At 35.7% G+C, this 17,494-nt stretch overlaps 1 protein-coding gene across 1 annotated transcript in view; it reads left to right on the top strand.

The window, feature by feature from the left end:
* Positions 1–11,968: 11,968 nt before the first annotated feature.
* LOC584552 (phosphoinositide 3-kinase regulatory subunit 4) overlaps positions 11,969–17,494 on the top strand; it is a 34,535-nt gene continuing 29,009 nt past the window's right edge. The window contains exons 1-4 of the mRNA XM_030986809.1: positions 11,969–12,060; positions 14,493–14,699; positions 16,013–16,148; positions 16,800–16,949. Coding sequence (XP_030842669.1) covers positions 14,563–14,699; positions 16,013–16,148; positions 16,800–16,949 — 423 coding nt within the window. The 5' untranslated portion in view covers positions 11,969–12,060; positions 14,493–14,562. The remainder of the gene's footprint in view (positions 12,061–14,492; positions 14,700–16,012; positions 16,149–16,799; positions 16,950–17,494) is intronic.

Here is a 17,494-nt window from a genome sequence, read left to right as displayed (position 1 = left end):
GTTCATAGTGTGCAAGAGAGCAAGAAAGTATAATCTACCTGGACACGTCTTGATGGCAGAATATTTGCCATTGTAAAGGCAAGTGGCGGTTGAACAATGAAAAAATTCATCCGATCTCTCCAAGAATTAGACATGCTCTGATAGATAGGATATCATTTTGCACTTTAGTATAATAACACCTTTTTCATTGATAAACATTATATACCTAGTCCCGAGTCTCATACTGTCATTTTTCATATTACTGTCATTTTTTAAAATTGTTACTTTGTGCTTTAATTATGTACTCATGTGTTTATAATTTATGTTTATCTATAGTGTGTGCTTGTTGTTATCATGATTGTGTACCATCGGCAAGATTCCAAGTAAAAAAGATATGTATTTTCCAGCTTGGAAGTTGTGTATATATGTCCTTTCTTTCTAATATGAAGAAGTAATACATGCATTTTTTCTGAAATTGACAACCCAGATACAAAATACCTGGCTCCTTGTGAACTTGATAATATTAATATTTAGGTAATGAGGCTGAAATCAGTTCTATTTTTTCGTATGATCAACTTAAATTGTTGAAGCTTGAGAGCAAATGTTGATGATGTAAATATGTTTCTAGGATCTTTTAAATACAAGTTTTCGTTCATCGGTCTGACTGAAACATAGCTTAAACATGATGAACCAACTTTTTTCCAACTACCCGATTATAAATGTGTAACAAAGTGTCGAAGTGATAAACGTGGAGGAGGTTGGGGTATATAATATATCTATAAAGTCGGACATTCAATTTTAAAGAAGAATGGATCTGGAAGAATCAAGAAGAATCAAACACGTTGAAAGAAAAATAACGACATATTTTATGTTATACATAGACCTCCTGATGAACAAGTCACAACATTTTAAAACTGTATTGAACTGTTAAGATAGGTTGCAAGAGAAAAGAAAAGATGCTTTATTCTTGGTGACTTCAACATTGATCTAATGATCTGTTAAAACCAAATTCATCTGTCACCCTTGATACTCTGTCTTCATATTCATTCTGCCCGTCAATCTCTAAACCTACTCGCATATAACACAATTATCTGCAACACTTCTGGACAATATTTTTACCAACTGTTCTGACATTGTTATGCAATCTGGTATCCTTGCAGCTGAAATTAGTGACCATCTAGTCATAACATCTATTTTCAAAAGTGATAAAAAATGTTATACCTTTAACTTTTTTTAAACGCAAGGGAAATGATAGCCTCGTCGTACAATTCTGTATGTTAGTACAAGAACAGGACTGGAGTTTACTAAAGAGAATTGCTGATGTTAATACTAGACTTAAAGAAATAATTCCCCAAAGAATTTTATTAACATTATACAACACATCGATTTCATCTCATATTACATACTGCAATATCATCTGGAGCAATTATTGTGCATTATATTTATTAAATAGAATCGTATTTTTACAGAAACATGCTATACGTATTGTTAGTAATGTATCACCACTGATCTTTTTTATTTTTTTTTTAATTCAAAATTTGGAAAGTAATGGAAATAAATAGATGACAGTGACCTTTTTTTTACTTTTAATTGTGTAATCCACAGTTACAGTACTCGTACATCAACAAATATACACTTGCCGTGTACAAGTATAATTTTCACGCAAAACATTAGCTTTCACTGGAGCAAAAAGTTGGAATAAAATACCTAAAGAGTTTAAAAAGTCAAAGTTACTTTCTCAATTTAAACGCAAATATAAATATTATCTTTTGGAAACTGAAAACTAAACATATATATCAGGATATTAGGGTGATCACACTGCCTGTGCAAACAGTCTGCCCCGCGATCACACACACACAACAGCAGTCAGTTGGTAGAAATAGCAATTTTTGTAAATGTATTTAAAAAAAACTAAACAATATTTTTGAATTTTTATTTCACATATATTTCAAGCATACCTTTAACTACAATTCTGTGTAGTTTCATTGTTATAGGCATGTGGGAAATGTGTTAATTATTGAATTAGAATATTGTCTTTTCAGCCATGTGTGACATGGCCCGCTGATCGCCCATTGGCTCGCGCTGCTATTCTGCGTGGTGAAAAAAATGCACCTCAATATATAAAACTTCCCTACAAAAATGCAATATCCTCATGTGTTTCACTAATTGAATTAATTTGTTATTTACACTCAAGGTAGCCACAACTGTACTGGGGTCACTAAAGTTTCTGCCACTCTGAAATTCAGTCCTTGTGGAATGTTATGGCCTGTTCAATGCTATCTCGGAAAATCGTCATAAATCCTCAAATCTGACATCTTTGAAAAAGGCAGATATTCTGTGATGTAGCTGAAAGTCTACAAATTCTTATCATATAATCGGTTTTTCTGAATTATTTGTGGAACACATGAGGAAATGGTTGTGACGGTGATCCAAGTAATTTCCATCGCCATTGTATTGGCATTGCAAAAATATTAGAAATTTAAGGTCAATATTTGGTGTAAATATGATCTATGAATGTATGATTTAAAAAATGCCCCCAAAATGAACAGTTTGACTTTCCTAATTTGCATAATGAGTGCGCGGATATATAATTAGCTGAAATGAGCTAATTTGCATATTTGATGAATATTCATGATTTTATTTTATTACAAAATAATGAAATATATTTCCATACCTGTCTGATATACATAGGTTACACTGATGTATCATGTTCGGTTTCGATTTGATTACATATGTGCATATTAATTAGGCGGACTTAGTTGTTTTCACAACTTTTTTATACCTGCAGATTCGCAAAATTTGGCAAAAATGACTTATTTTGTTGGCTTCTGTTTTCAAAACGGTAATAAATATATGAATTATCTTTTTTGTATGTTTTACCACAAAGATGATATTTTAGTGTCTGATAATTTAATTTATTATTTGTGTCCAAGAAAGTGATGAATAAGTTGTCAACTTTGTCGAATTATGCCATTTTTGACAATTTGACCATTTCTGGCAGGTTTTCGGTAATTTTGCGATATCAAAAAGATGGTATAAAATCCCAACGCATTGACCGATTTCAATTCTGTTTTTTGTTTTTTGAAGCTTTCATAAAGCTTGATCATTTGCAACCATCAAATAACATGTGTTTGTTGTAATTATTTTTGGTGTGCTATACCTATATACACACCAGTAATCTTGCCTTATGTTTATACTTTTTTTAATGTATTTTTAATGCTATTGTATCATAATTTATATATATTGAATAAGGCAGATTATATACCTCACTTAAGAAATCCAGCCATCTGATTGGTCGGAATTGCAGTCATGGTTTTAGCCATTCCCGTAAATAAACGAAAAATGCCACGCCCATCTAATAGTTCAGTCTTGCTTAAAAACTGGTTTGAGCGATGGCGGATACAATACATTGTGTGTGTGCAGCGAATTGGTCGCTAGACAGCAAAAACACCAAAAGGGTATAGCCCTACGTTTTATTATTAGCCGTAGATCTAGGTCTAGATATAGATTTTGATTTTATTGCATGCGATAACGGTGATACAGGTATTGAAGATTTTATAATGCAAGTGTTTGAATTTATTTGGTGGATGAAAAGTTGAATTCTACGCCGTTTTGTGCGTCATTGCAGCGCTGAATTGGGTGACTGTGTTTGTCGCTAATTTTTGACAAATTTAGATAGCTTTCCTGATGGTATTTCATGCAAAATTTCTGTTATATTGATAAGCACTTATTCTTGTCCTATCCAGCCCGTCCATAGTCCCACACACGTATTTGTATGTACTTTGTGCCCTTACACTGTTTGCTGTCTCGATAGCGTAAACAAACTTGATGGTTGCTACTCAAGGCGTGAAACTCGGAGTAGCAACCATGTCCCATTAGTCTGCCTTATTCAATATATTTCTGCTGTGCCTGGCATTGAGCACTTAACGGCAGGATAGAGCAAAGCTAAGTAAATATATTATAATTTCACATTTTAATTACTTGGGAATTGGCAACTGAAAGGCTTTTCAGCCTTTGCTGATTCCCCCACTTCCCCATACTACAATATGTTGTTTTGATATGTTTTTTTGTGTGTGTGTGTGCGTGCGTTCGTTAAAACGTTTTTTAGGTAAGTTATCGTCCCATTTTATGTAACCATGTACTTTAATGTAAATCTACTAGATGTTTTTTCCCTTTACTGTGTAATATGCAATGTTGTTATAATTTATGTACTTGCTGTTTTTAAAGCCCGTCTACACTAGTTTGGTCAGGGGATTAGACCTACCTGCAAGGTCACTGATAGGTGGTTATCTCATCAAATCAGCTCTCAATTAACATAATAAAAAGGGGATCATGGGGGACCAACAGGCACCGATTATGCATTGTTTGCTATATAGAGGGTGCAAGTAGCTACAAGTAGTGCAGTGGTGTTTTAAATGAGATGTGGAAAAATAGACTTAAAACTTAAAAATTGAATTGATTGAGATGTTTAATGTGATGATTGAGTACCAGATGTACGTAGGCCTATGCATGTAAATACACCATGTCCAATAAAATTTCAATATGTTCATCAGCGCTTTTTGTATTACGATTGTAATAATTGAACACTGTCATAAAGGATTTTAAAACATTCAACTTAAAGACAATTTGAATTCCCTATTGTATTGGATATACACATTGTGCTCTGATTACGTACTGATGATCATTTTCATGTTCATACATTTTCAATAGATGACGCAGAAGGCTAATGAAATGGCCTTGGGTAGATTTATAAAAAAATCTTTTCAGGATCGTTTTAAATAGACCAATCTGAAGTTTGGGGGAAGGTCAGTGGGCCGACAACCACTTGAATGATTATCACAGTTTTTACTAGCAACACTGTAGATCATGTTGATTGAACAGAGAAGGAAAAAAAAGGTAAAAATAAAATAAAACAAAAGTTAGGAATAGATAATAAATCAAGAAAAGGAAAAAGGAAATTTAAAAAAAAAATGAAAGAAAGGTCGAAGAAAGAGAGAAGAAAATTGCTAATATATAGTTCTTCATATGTTTTTATTTGTTTAAATATTTTTTAACAAAGTACACGTACATTCGTACGGGAAGGTGTACCTTATGAGTCTCTTTCCGGCCTGTCCCTTTCTCTCTCTCTCTCTCTCTCTCTCTGTTTCTCTCTCTCTCACGCTCACACACACGCCCTCACATGAATAAGAAAAAAAAAACACGCGTATATATATAATACATACGCACACGCTCATACCATTATCTTCAATTTTTCATTACTTTTAACTTGATTTAACTTGTTTAAGCATTTATATTCTTTGCTCACAGAATACACAATGTTCATCCATCACTGCATGGCAAAGAGGGGTCGGACGGCTATGCTCCACCCACCATTCTACCCAGGGGAATGAATAAAGAAAAGGAAAACATCCTTTTAAATGTGTAAAATAGCCCCCCGCCACCCCCTTTGAATTAAAAAAAAAAGGTTTTGGAGGGCCGTCGGGCTTCCAGCAGGAATATACGTGTATTACGTTACTTAAAACCCCGCTGTCCTACTGGTAGCTACTTGCTCCCTCTATATAGAAAACTTCCCCAATCGGTGCCTTTTGGTCCCCCATGATCCTCTTTTTCTTATGTTAGTTGAGAGCTGAGTTAATAAGATAGCCACCTGTCAGTGACCTTGCTATGTGGTCTAATCCCTTTTGGCCAAGTAGTATTGACAGTCTTTAAAGGGACTATGTCCCATTTGCAGGCCAAAAAAATGAAAAAGTTAAATTCCAACTGCATTTGAAAGATAATACTAATTTAGAACTTCCCTAAAAAAGGTGGGGCTTGAAAATGTCTTCAAGTGGGAAAATAACGACTATTAGTTGTCAAATCGACTTTTAGGCTATAGAGCCCAAAAGTAATAGTCTTGATTTTCAGACAATTGTACCAAATGTTCATACGTTTATTGCTGCACAAAGATTCAATCAGTTTAATCTTGGCCATCACAAGAAGTGGGTTATTGATGTAGACAAATGCTCATGTACCCTTTACAACTCTTTTCATTTATGTTATTACCAAAGAAGAAAAAAAGCCACTCAGACACTCAATAGTGTCTGACAGTGAAGTCTAGCAAGTAAACGGTTTTCCTTGCATAATTTGAATATGAGGACACTGCTAACGTTTAAATTTCACAGATAGGACATACGTGACATGTTTTCATAATTCCTGCAAAGTTCTACAGCATTTGAGGTTGGCTGCAAAAGGGACATAGTACCTTTAAGGAAAAAAGGAGAAGAAAAAGAAGGAGTTGAAGAAGAAGAAGAAGAAGGAGACCGAGAACGAAAAAGAGATGGGGGCGGAGGAGAAGGAGGAGAAGGAGAAGGAGAAGGAGAAGGAGAAGGAGAAGGAAAAGGAGGAAGAGGAGGAGGAGAAGAAGAAACTACTTACTATAGAGCTGAGTGAATAAGCACCAGACCTTATGAAGGAGAAAGATGAAGAAGGAGGAAAAGGAGGAGAAGGAGGAGGAGGAATAGGAAGAGAAGGATATGGATGTGGATGAGGAGGAGGAGAAGGAAGAGAAGAAGGAATAGGAGGAGAAAAAGAAGGAGAAGGAGAAGAAGAAGAAGAAGAAGAAGGAGACCGAGAACGAGAAGGAGATGGAGGCGGAGGAGAAGGAGGAGAAGGAAAAGGAGAAGGAGTAGAAGGAGGGAGAAGGAGAAGGAGAAGGAGAACAAGACGAAGAAGAAGAAGAAGAAGAAGAAGAAGAAGAAGAAGAAGAAGAAGAAAAGGAAGTAGGCCTACACTTTAAAAGAAAAGTGTGTGGTGGGGTAGAGATTTTTCCATTATTTTGGTCAGATCAGGTGAATGCTAAAATCGTATGTAATGATGTAAATGTCTGATGTTGATGCGAAAATTTGAAATAAATCGGAGTAATGATAAGGGAGTTAGAATTGTTTGAAATAGATCACTCAATCTTTTGAAATCTTAAGTTTGTCGTGTACAAGATTACATGTATCAGTAATTCTTTTTTCTCCTTACCTTCTCCTTTGGGGCACTACTTGAAATGTATTATGGATAGCATATTATTATAGGTCCTCTGAAAATAAAAAAACCCTCCTGAGCCATAAATTATAAATTTTAGTCATTTTGTGTGTCGAAACGAATGGGAAAGTTATCCGTCACTGCGTCGAAGTGCCATTACCGATTCAGCCAATTTGAAGTGTGCATAATTATGCATAGTGATTACAACTTTGAAAAATTCATAACTTTCTTATTTTTTGTCCGGTCCCATTCAAACCTTCATCAGTCTTGTGCTCAACTTGAACCCCATCTCACAAATAAATAAGTAAATGTGTTTTTGAACGTATGAACTGAATAAAAAGAATATTTTTCTTGGTATAATGATCTCATTCGGCATTTGAACTAGTCGACTGTGGTACTGAACTCAAACTCATCTATAGTATACATGTGGCTCTGTGTACTTTGATCACACTGACCCATTTTTTTTTTCAGATTGAAAACTTTGAAAGTTACTGATATTCATTTTGTGCAAATTGCAGTGTTCATGTATATACCGATTTAATAAAAAAGAACTGCCTTTATCATTTCGTAACGATTTTACTCTAAATAGACACATTCACAACTACCCAACCAGACATTCTTCTGATTTTCATTTGTTTATGCCAAGGAGTGCTTTAGCCCACAGATCCATTAGATATGTAGGTCCTTTCTATCCTTTTCTCTTTCTTATATATCTCCATCTCTCCCCTTTCACACACACATCTTTTCTTCTCACTTTATATCTCTTTTTTGTCCCTTTTGCTTCTCCTCGCTCTCTTTCATTATTGTTGGATATTTCCTTTTCCCTCTATCGTAATATTTTACCTTATTTAATTCAACATGTCTAATGGGTTTTAATTCCCATTTCGTTATTATTCCATGCGGTATTCATGATACTCTAATGCCTTTTAATGGAATTGTGATTGTAAACTTTCGCATTCCGGCCTTGCAGCCGCGAGGAAAGTATTTGACAATACAATTTTGAATGAATGGTAACCTTTTTTGTATGAACTCAGTCGTTTGTAAAGATCATTGCAATTCGGCTTTGCCGCCATGATATATATTTTGTTTTTATTTTCCAGTCCTTAAACCATTTACCTAATATTTTTCTCTCATTTATGTGAATTTTGTTTATCAGGATGGACTTTACCTTGAAGTGACTCGGTAACATGGTTGAACGTTGATGAAAAAAACTGAATAACTTTTGTATGAAATGTTACTTATTATATTACTTCTACTCTAATAACCCTCTAATATGCAAAAAATCTTGAAAAAAATTCTCAAACCACATAGATATTTATGGTTTTCTTTGAAGGCGTCACTGTGTGTCAGGCTAGGGCCTTAGGTGGAATCCAGGGGACAGAGCCCCGGTAGCTCAGTGATTTTATGCATTTAATTACGGTCATATGAGCATATTTGTATACCTCATTATTTCTTTACACTGGCAGGTCACTGTTCTTTCTTTTTTGCTTTCTTTTTTTCTATTTCTCTTTAATATAATTTTCCTGTTGGTAGCTCGAGCCCCGAAGCCCCGCCGTTTCGCGGGCTCTGACATGAGTTGTAGGCCTCTAAATAAGCATATTTCTCGCCTGACTGTAAGGGGAATTTGTCATTTGTGAACAAACGCATAAAAAGTGAAGAAAATTCCCGAAAATTATGCATTTTTTTTTATACTCTTGTTTTAACAAGCGACTCTCTGAATTAGTTAGAATACGTCTTTTGCTACATCTACAACAATAAGTATCAATATGAAAAAAAATGGAGATTAGCAATGTAAAACATAAGTCTGGTGGATAGGCAATTGCCTTGTAACCGGAAGGTATCGGGTTCGACACCCAGCTATAGTGCCTTTTTTTTAGTCTTTGAAAAAGAAAAACTTCTTTTGCTACACCTACAGCAATGAGTATTAATATGAAAAAATACATGCAGATTAGCTGTGTGACACATTAGTCTAGTGGATAGGCAATTGCCTGATAACTGGAAGGTATCTGGTTCGACACCCAGCTAGTGCTTTTAATCTTTAAAAAGGGAAAACGTCTTCTGCTACATATACAACAATGAGTAATATGAAAAAATACATTGAGAATCGCAGTGTGACACATTAGTCTAGTGGATAGGCAATCGCCTGGTAACTGGTAGGTACCGGGTTCGATACCCAGCTTGTGCTTTTTTTTATCTTTGAAAAAGAAAAACTGATGTTGTTGGGGGGGGGGGGTAGCTGGCTCTCGCCATGGCCATTTTAAAACTGGATTCAAGAGCCTCCGTGTGCCAAGTTTACGACGTTTTTTTTTTTTTTTACATTTTCAATCATAATTTCCTCGCTTTATTTACTCTCTACTGTCCCGTTCTATCCTTTTTCTAGTCTGTACTTTGCAACATGAAAACAATGATGAACAGGGTTTCGCCTCTCCTATACATTTAATAAAAGCGCCCTAATCTAATTACACGAAGTGGTATAAAGGGCCTTTTACATTTAAGTCTATTGAAAGCATTCCCCACCTCGCATGTATACCCGAGCAGAATCATATAGTGCTTAAAGGTGAAATTCAAAGAAAATCACAAATATGTCAACTAATGTATCACTAGCTAACAGAAGACCATCGTACAAGTTACATATCGGGTGATTTATAAAAATACAAATACAACCACCTCCATAGCAGCTGGGATATACGAGACATTCGCCGGAAAAATAACGATGTTTTAATGATGTCACTATATGGACCAATACTGCCCAAGCAGGCGACATGAGAATGAACATAATTGCAAAGCTATTTTGTCAAATTATAATGAGTTTAGAGTATATAAATGTAATGGCATGTCAAGCCATTCAAAAGAGGATGTGACCCGATTCTGATAACTAAAATCTTTTGCTTGTAAATACACAGGATAGGGGTTAATTAACAATCAAAGAAAACAAAATTTCAAATTGAAAATCCCCCGGAATGATATTGAGGACGGCATTTGTTCCCTCTTGAACCCCGGTGTGTGCAGCTGAAGATACAATGGCGTCTTATTTTGTTTACAAGCGACAGATTCCTTTATTTTTGTATCGCTGCATTTGTCATCAAAATAAAACCATGCGCGGGGTTTAGAGTGATGCAATAGATTATACATTTAGCCTGACGGTAGTGAAGTAAGAGAAAGAACTCAAGAGAAGATGAAAAAACAGGAACTGAAAATGTGCGAGATGTCATGGGACATCGTCTGCTTGTGCAAATCGTGTCCATACTGTGATCTCATACATCTCAGCAGCGTTCGGGGAACTCTTCAGGTGCTATGCCTGCTATGCCTGGGCTGTATTTAAGCGTTTTGTAATTTATAATAATCATTACTTCGAATGTTTCCAAGCATTGAATTTTGATTACCTTGTCGAATCAAAGTTTTAACTTTGCAATGCAATAATGAAAATAAAGTTAGTTTTTAAAATCAATGAATATCTACTTTAACAATCGACCAACAGTCTTGGGTAAAGAGGTCTATTATTTTTTATTTTTTTATTTATTAGTTATTTGTTTTAATTGACAGTGTACTATTAGATATCAGGTAGGCATAATTATATTGGTTGCTCTGTTTCAAATACAGTCAAGACTGTCGAGCAACGAATTATCTTCTGCTTCTTGTCCTAAAGCCATATCTTACTGGTTCTTTAAACGGTATCATTTGAATTTCCATTTTCGAGCATTATTTTGAACTGTCCCGAAGATGTTTTGCCTTTCTTGAAATGAGACTACTATTCTTTTCCTATGGGGATATTGATAGTGCTGGCCCAGACATTAAATGCGATAGGAATTACCATTAACTATTTGACAAAATGTGAAATAAATCTAATTGCGCTTCTGATGTAAAGTTCACAATGTAGAAATGTAATTCAAAAGAGAGCAAAAGATTTTTATCTTCATGTTTTGTATTTTATCAGAATTAATGCTTTTAAGGACGATTTTCATCCCACGGGTAAATACAAGTTATAATACACCCCTAAAGGCTCTAATCCATTCTGGCGTTAACATTTTTTCCAATTAAAACGGAAAAATACTCTCTAATTGTGTTATATAGTTTACAGGTCTCTGGTTTAGATATGTAGAATGATATTCTGTATCAACAGAGATGGACAATTTTCCAGATAGCATGCTCTTTTCCAACTGATTATAGCTTTCTCCCTCTTAATTTTTCCCTGAATTTTGAAACAAGTTCTCTCGTCATATTGTAAGAAAATCTTGTGAAAAGAAATATTGTTGAATGTCTTGCATTAATTGGAAAATTAATAATTAATAATTTTTATGATGCAGATATAGGAAATTCAGTAATTTAGATGTATTATTACGTCGAAACAAAACGAAAAGGCCCTATAAAACTTTTTTTTAAAGCAGATGTTTCTGCATTTATTGATCATCAAATACAAAACATTAAAAAAACAATAGTAGTTTATATAATTGATTTACATAAAGAGTGATGGCTGAAATACACACATATGAAAATGCATATATATATATATATATATATATATAGAGAGAGAGAGAGAGAGAGAGAGAGAGAGATGGAGGTAAGTCAAAGAATCAAGATAAATGCAGAGGCCAACTACAGTCAAACCTGTCTATAGCGACCACTCAAGGGAACCACAAAAAGTGGTCTTTGTAGACAGGTGGTCCTTGAAGACAGGTTCCTTTGACATGTTTCAATGAGAAACCATTTTCAAGGGAAACAATTAAAAATGTGGTCTTCATAGACAGGTGGTCTTTGTAGACAGGTGGTCACTAAAGCAGGCTTGACTGTATATCATAGGCCTACGCATGAATGCTTGATAAATGCTCTTTCTTTGATATATTTTTTTTCCACTTCATTTTCCCTCTTTCATTTTTTCAGTCTTTCATATAATTTGTTTGTCCACAATTTGAGGACTAGTCACTACACCACCCTACATGCTCTCTAGTGATTTTAAGCATTTTATTCTGCAAATTGGCAGCGTAATAAATTAGTAAGCTATTTTTTATCAAAATAAGCTCACCCATACAGAAGTGTTTTTTCTGAGTTGTGAAAGGTGGCCTGCTGATTTTATTTGTAAGTTCGATGCCATTATGATAACTTAATATTTTTTTCAAAGTAATTATAACATTTTATTCTGTAAAAACTGATTTAAAGCTGGAATTTTAAAGAGAAAAGTGTATTACTCCTTTATTAGTTGTCCCATATACTTATAGTTGTGTAGTGTAAAAGAATTGGGCGTTAACCAACCAAGGAAGGGCGAGACAACGGCAACGCCACGGCAACGTACAACCACAACCACTCTATTTCGCGCGTGAACATAGTTAATGCCTACCAGTTAAAGTTTTGCAGTATTTTTTTTGCAGATCTATTCTAGGTCTAGACTCTACTAGAGGTCTACTACTAGTCTAGATCTAGGACTAGGTCTAGTAGTGTCAAGTACTCGAGACAAGTCCGTTCTCACGACCAGGAGGGGGTGCTGGTCCGAGAATAAGGATCGTCCGCATAAACGAGGATTGTCTTCGTAAACACAGACAGATGCGTCCGCTAAAATAAGGATTGTCCACATTTTCACAGACGTCTCATATTTCCTATCCGTGCATTGCACTATGATTTGCTTACTTAGCCATGGTTTCGATTGAGTGACGTCATGCCTCGTTCGGTGACGCATGCGCACATCTGTCCAATGGTACCGTAGCAGCCGACGAAGATTCGCTATCGGTATGATACCGTTATGTCATCGGATCATTATCAAGTTCTTTCTACCCAATTTACTGAAAGCCCCTCCCACAATGCAGTTCAGAAATGACAACATGGCGTTATTTACCTCATTCCCCATACGTTGATACCAAGATCGTTCGAGCATCATTTACGAAAGCCTATCATTTTTCAGGACAATTCTAACCTGTTAATTCAAGTTTTAGCAGCCATAGCGTCTAAAAAATGTATTCTTAAACAGTAATTTTGACTAATTTTGTATAATTTGTGAAATATTGTGATATATTTTTATGGATTCTTGGCATGTTTATCTATCTGTTGATGTTCGTTGTTCCAAATGGGAGTGTGTGCAAGGCGTGTGCAAGAAGAGATTTTTGCACATGCGATGAACTGTTGCTTATGAATGTAAGCTGCCTCTAGAATTATGCATATAATATGGATTTTGCGCATGTGGTGTAGCTCAATGCGGAAGTGTTAAACTCTGTACACAGGGCATGGGAAGCAAAACGTTATGCATTGGTGATGCAAAAAACGCAATGATTTTCTTGATGCATTTTACATTTGTACAGAGACTTTCACATTATGAGCGCTAAATCCTCCGGAAGACGGACAAACCATAAAAGTAGACGATACATTGGGGTTATTTTATCATATGGAATTTGTTTTTCACATCGCTAGCGCTTGGTTCAGGAACCAAAAACCTGCAGAGCGTTGATGAAAAAAAAACGTCCTTGAAAATGCCAACAATCCTTATTTTTTAGGACGCAATGTGTCCGCGTTTACAAGGACATCCTTGTTGATGCAGACGATCCTCATTCCCTACTGAAGACTCAAGTGCTCAGATTTTTCGGAAGATTGCTTTTTTTTTGCTTTTTTCATTCCGCAAATGACCTGACCCATAGTCCTCATTTATCAAGACGATGTCAATGCTATAAAAACTTTATGTTGAAATTGAGATTTTTCACTTCTTATTATATTCTTTCTTTTCATTTTAAGGTAATTAATTCTTTAATGGATTCTCATATTCTAATTTCTATCTAAATCATCTGTAGACTGTAATGTAAACTTATATGCCCGAAAAATGCCACAAAGTTTAAACTTTTGTTCTTTTTGTTCATATTTGAGATTTACAATACATCACATGTACAAAAAAAGAAGTTAGGTTTTCCCATGGCATATTTGAATGAGTCATTCCTTGGACAATTTGAGGGGAATATATTTTATTGTTGAATCTGTTAAACATTTGTGGATGAAACCTTAAAGATGAAGTTGAGTTCTGGTCATGCGATTGCATTGTGAAAGAAACGGTGTGGAATTGACCAGAAAAGGTTGATCATCTAGCATATAAGAATTTGTGTGTATTGCAAGGTTCTGAAATCATCAAAATGATAAGAATTTGGCCAAGTCTTGGTAAAGTTACAAACACTGTACACAGAAAGATGTATATGGGACTATACGCACATGTGCGTTTATCTCTCACAGACCATGTAGATAAACTAATTTACCAAATAAATCAATTAGTAGGCGGTTTCCCGGCAAAATTGTTATCATCATGTATTAGTCAAAACATATTCTTTCACATGTGGTAATGAGAGCTTCCATGTCATTTTTTGAAATTGGGGCGTTTCCAAAACTGGTCTTTACCTTTAAGCCAAGAGTCTGATGACTTCATCATTTCTGCTGTGTCTGATATTGAGAAGAAGATGACATGATAAAACAGATAAAAAACATTTTAAAAAGTGTTTGTTTTTAGTTTTTCTTTTCAAATCATTTTCTATATTTGTGCTTAGCTATTAGTACCGTGCCAGAGGCAACCACAGACTCTTCCACCGCTTAGTCTAGTATGCACACCTAGTCATCATGGGAAATCAGCTGACTGGTGTGGCCCCGTCTCAGATCCTTCCCGTAGAGCATTACCTAACAGATGTGTCCGATTATGAGTTTGACCACAGTCTCGGTAGTACCCGATTCTTCAAAGTAGCGAGAGCAAAATACAAGTAAGTGTGGATCCTATTCAAGCATGTGTTTCCTTGATTATGGAGCATTTGTTCTGAGCTTTATTTCATCAAAGATATAGGCAGGGCTCGACATGAGCAATAGGCCATTTTCGTATTAAGGTAATCAAATTTAATGCACAAGTCTTTGTGAAGTGCCTCAATACAAATTATATAATTTACCTGATAAGAATAACAGCATTTCAATAGACAGAATCCGAACTGTATACATTAGTTGTTGCCAGGTCGGACAAACATTATGACCTGACCTACCTAGCAACACTTAATATTTGCAGTTTGCATTCTGACTATTGAAATACTATTATTCTTATCAGGTGAATGAAATAATTTGTATTGAGGCACTTCACAAAGACTTATGCATTAAATTTGATTATATTACGAAAATAGCCTATTGCTCATGTCGAGCCCTGCCTATATCTTTGATGAAATAAAGCTCAGAACAAATGCCCCATAATCAAGGAAACACATGCTTGAATAGAGACTTATGTATTACATTCGGTTACATTATGAATATAGCCTATTGGCCGGGACACATTGGCACCCGAACTCTAAGTCTGACCCCCAAACTTTGAAGTTCTACGTAGGGCCCATGCATACAGACTGTGAAAAGTGTAGTCTGGATCCTCTTCCTATAAAGTTAGTGTGGAGTGCCCGGCCCCCCCCCCACTCAGTATTATTTAGGGTACGCATATGCGTGTTCCAACCGACCCCCCCCCCCTTTTCAGCAAAAGTCCGGTGTGTAAAGTCAATACGGCTCGACCTTTTTCTTTTGTATACAAGCCTTTTTCAGCACCCCCCCTTTTCAGCAAAAGTCCAGTGTGTAAAGTCAATACGGGTCGACCTTTTTTCTTTTGTTACGAAAAGGACATTTTGGCAACACGTATGGGGTCCGTCCGTTCTCGGAGTGGGGGGCCGGGGTGGAGTGCTGATACAGGATTAGGGTTTGGGTCATAATTGGGTTGTAGGTTAGGTTTGGGATTAAGGTGAGGTGTAGTGTTTGTCTTGGGGTTGAAGTTACACATTTGATAGAGATTAGAGTTGGAAATTTACCATAGAGCAGGTTTCCCCTGAGAACAGTGTCATGTAGGAATTTCCTTATGAAGAAATAATGAGAGAACACAAACTTTTTCAACAATGGAAACTAATAAATGGAGTGAAAACTGAGTTTCATTAATGCAAAACAGTTTGATATCATTCAGATAAGATCTTCTTATATGAAAAGCTCACTTTTACCAAATTTTACCCCAAAATTGTTTTACCATAAATGTGTTTCTTTGGTCTTGTTGCTCTTTCAGGGAAGGATTAGCAGTGGTGAAGGTGTTTGTGATCCATGACCCTTCTCTGCCCCTCAGGTCATTCAAAGAGAAGATAGAGGACATCAAGACAAGACTTTCCAACGGTTCCAACTGTCTACCCTTCCTTAGGAGCACAGTAAGTTGAAAAGAAAAGAAACAGACACAAACAGCAAACAAACAAACAAACAACAAACCACAATGAAACAAAATGTTCATGGGGGGGGGGGGGTGTGAAGAGTATAAACAAGTTTTGAGAATGCTATTTATTTAAGGTAGCAACCAAAGCCTGATAATCATGTAAAACTAAATTAATACCTGTGGTTGATCAATTACTTGATTGATCTTTTGTAATAAACTCGTTTTTAAGAAAGCAATTATGCTTGGATTTATGCAAGCTACAGGAGCCCTCTGATGTTAATTCTTATTTGAGTCACTAGTTAATCGAAGACGAGTGCTGAACCAAATCACATTAGCATTCTCACTTGTTCTGGAATGAAAGTGGTAAAATTGAAAACGATTGTTCTTGTCTCTGTAATACAAAATTAATATACTGGGTGAGTTGTCAAATATGGACATATATGCTTACCCGGTAAATGCTTAAATGGTACAAATGTCAGAGGGAAGGACAGAAAAACGTGAGGGAGGGACGGAAGGAAGGAGGGAGGAAGGGGGACGATTTTTAAGGTATGTTTATCAGAATTAAATCTATAGAGCTTTGACCACATATTTTAACCAACTGCCCCAATCCCCTTTGTACTTGAGACTAATCCATCATCTCTTTCCACAGCTATCCGATAAAGCAGCCCTTCTGTTTCGTCAGTATGTGCGCAACAATCTCTACGACCGCATCAGTACCCGACCCTTCCTTATCTCCATTGAGAAGAAGTGGATTGCATTTCAGTTGCTTTGTGCACTGAATCAAGCTCATCTAGTTGGGGTAAGAGATTACCTTTCAAGCTTATGAATGAGTGTTTAATAGTATTAATTTGTTTGAATGCAATTTATCAAGCTCTAGTTATGTTATTCAGAAACCTGTTAAACTTCCCCTTATTCGGTCCAGTCTTCTCTCAGTCTGTTTTTGCTATTTTCCAGTATTCAAACCCATACAACAGAACTTACTATGTTACATCCAAGAACTCTTGCCTCAATTTAAAAGACAGTTTGGGTCTCTCAGTGTGTTTCCAAGCTATTAAAGTGGATTCTTTACCACAGATTACCATTTTCTTTCGATATATTTCTTAAATACATTGTGTGGCATAATATTAAATCCTGCCTTGTCATAGCTTGATGAACAATGCTGGTCTCAATTCCGATGACCGGGGTAATAATATATCCGTACCCATTTTTGAGAGACATCGTCGATGTAGTGAGTGCTATATAAACCAGAATATTAATAATTTAGTATTATTTTTCCTGTGCACTGTTTTCAAGAAGTGATGGCATAATATTGTTATATACTAGAATAGTCATGGTCTAGTGTGG

This window comes from Strongylocentrotus purpuratus, unplaced genomic scaffold, assembly GCF_000002235.5.
Source record: "Strongylocentrotus purpuratus isolate Spur 01 unplaced genomic scaffold, Spur_5.0 spur5_scaffold_16, whole genome shotgun sequence".
Classification (NCBI taxonomy): domain Eukaryota; kingdom Metazoa; phylum Echinodermata; class Echinoidea; order Camarodonta; family Strongylocentrotidae; genus Strongylocentrotus; species Strongylocentrotus purpuratus.
Note: the sequence above shows the minus strand (reverse complement) of the source record. Positions and strands in the feature narration are given on the sequence as shown.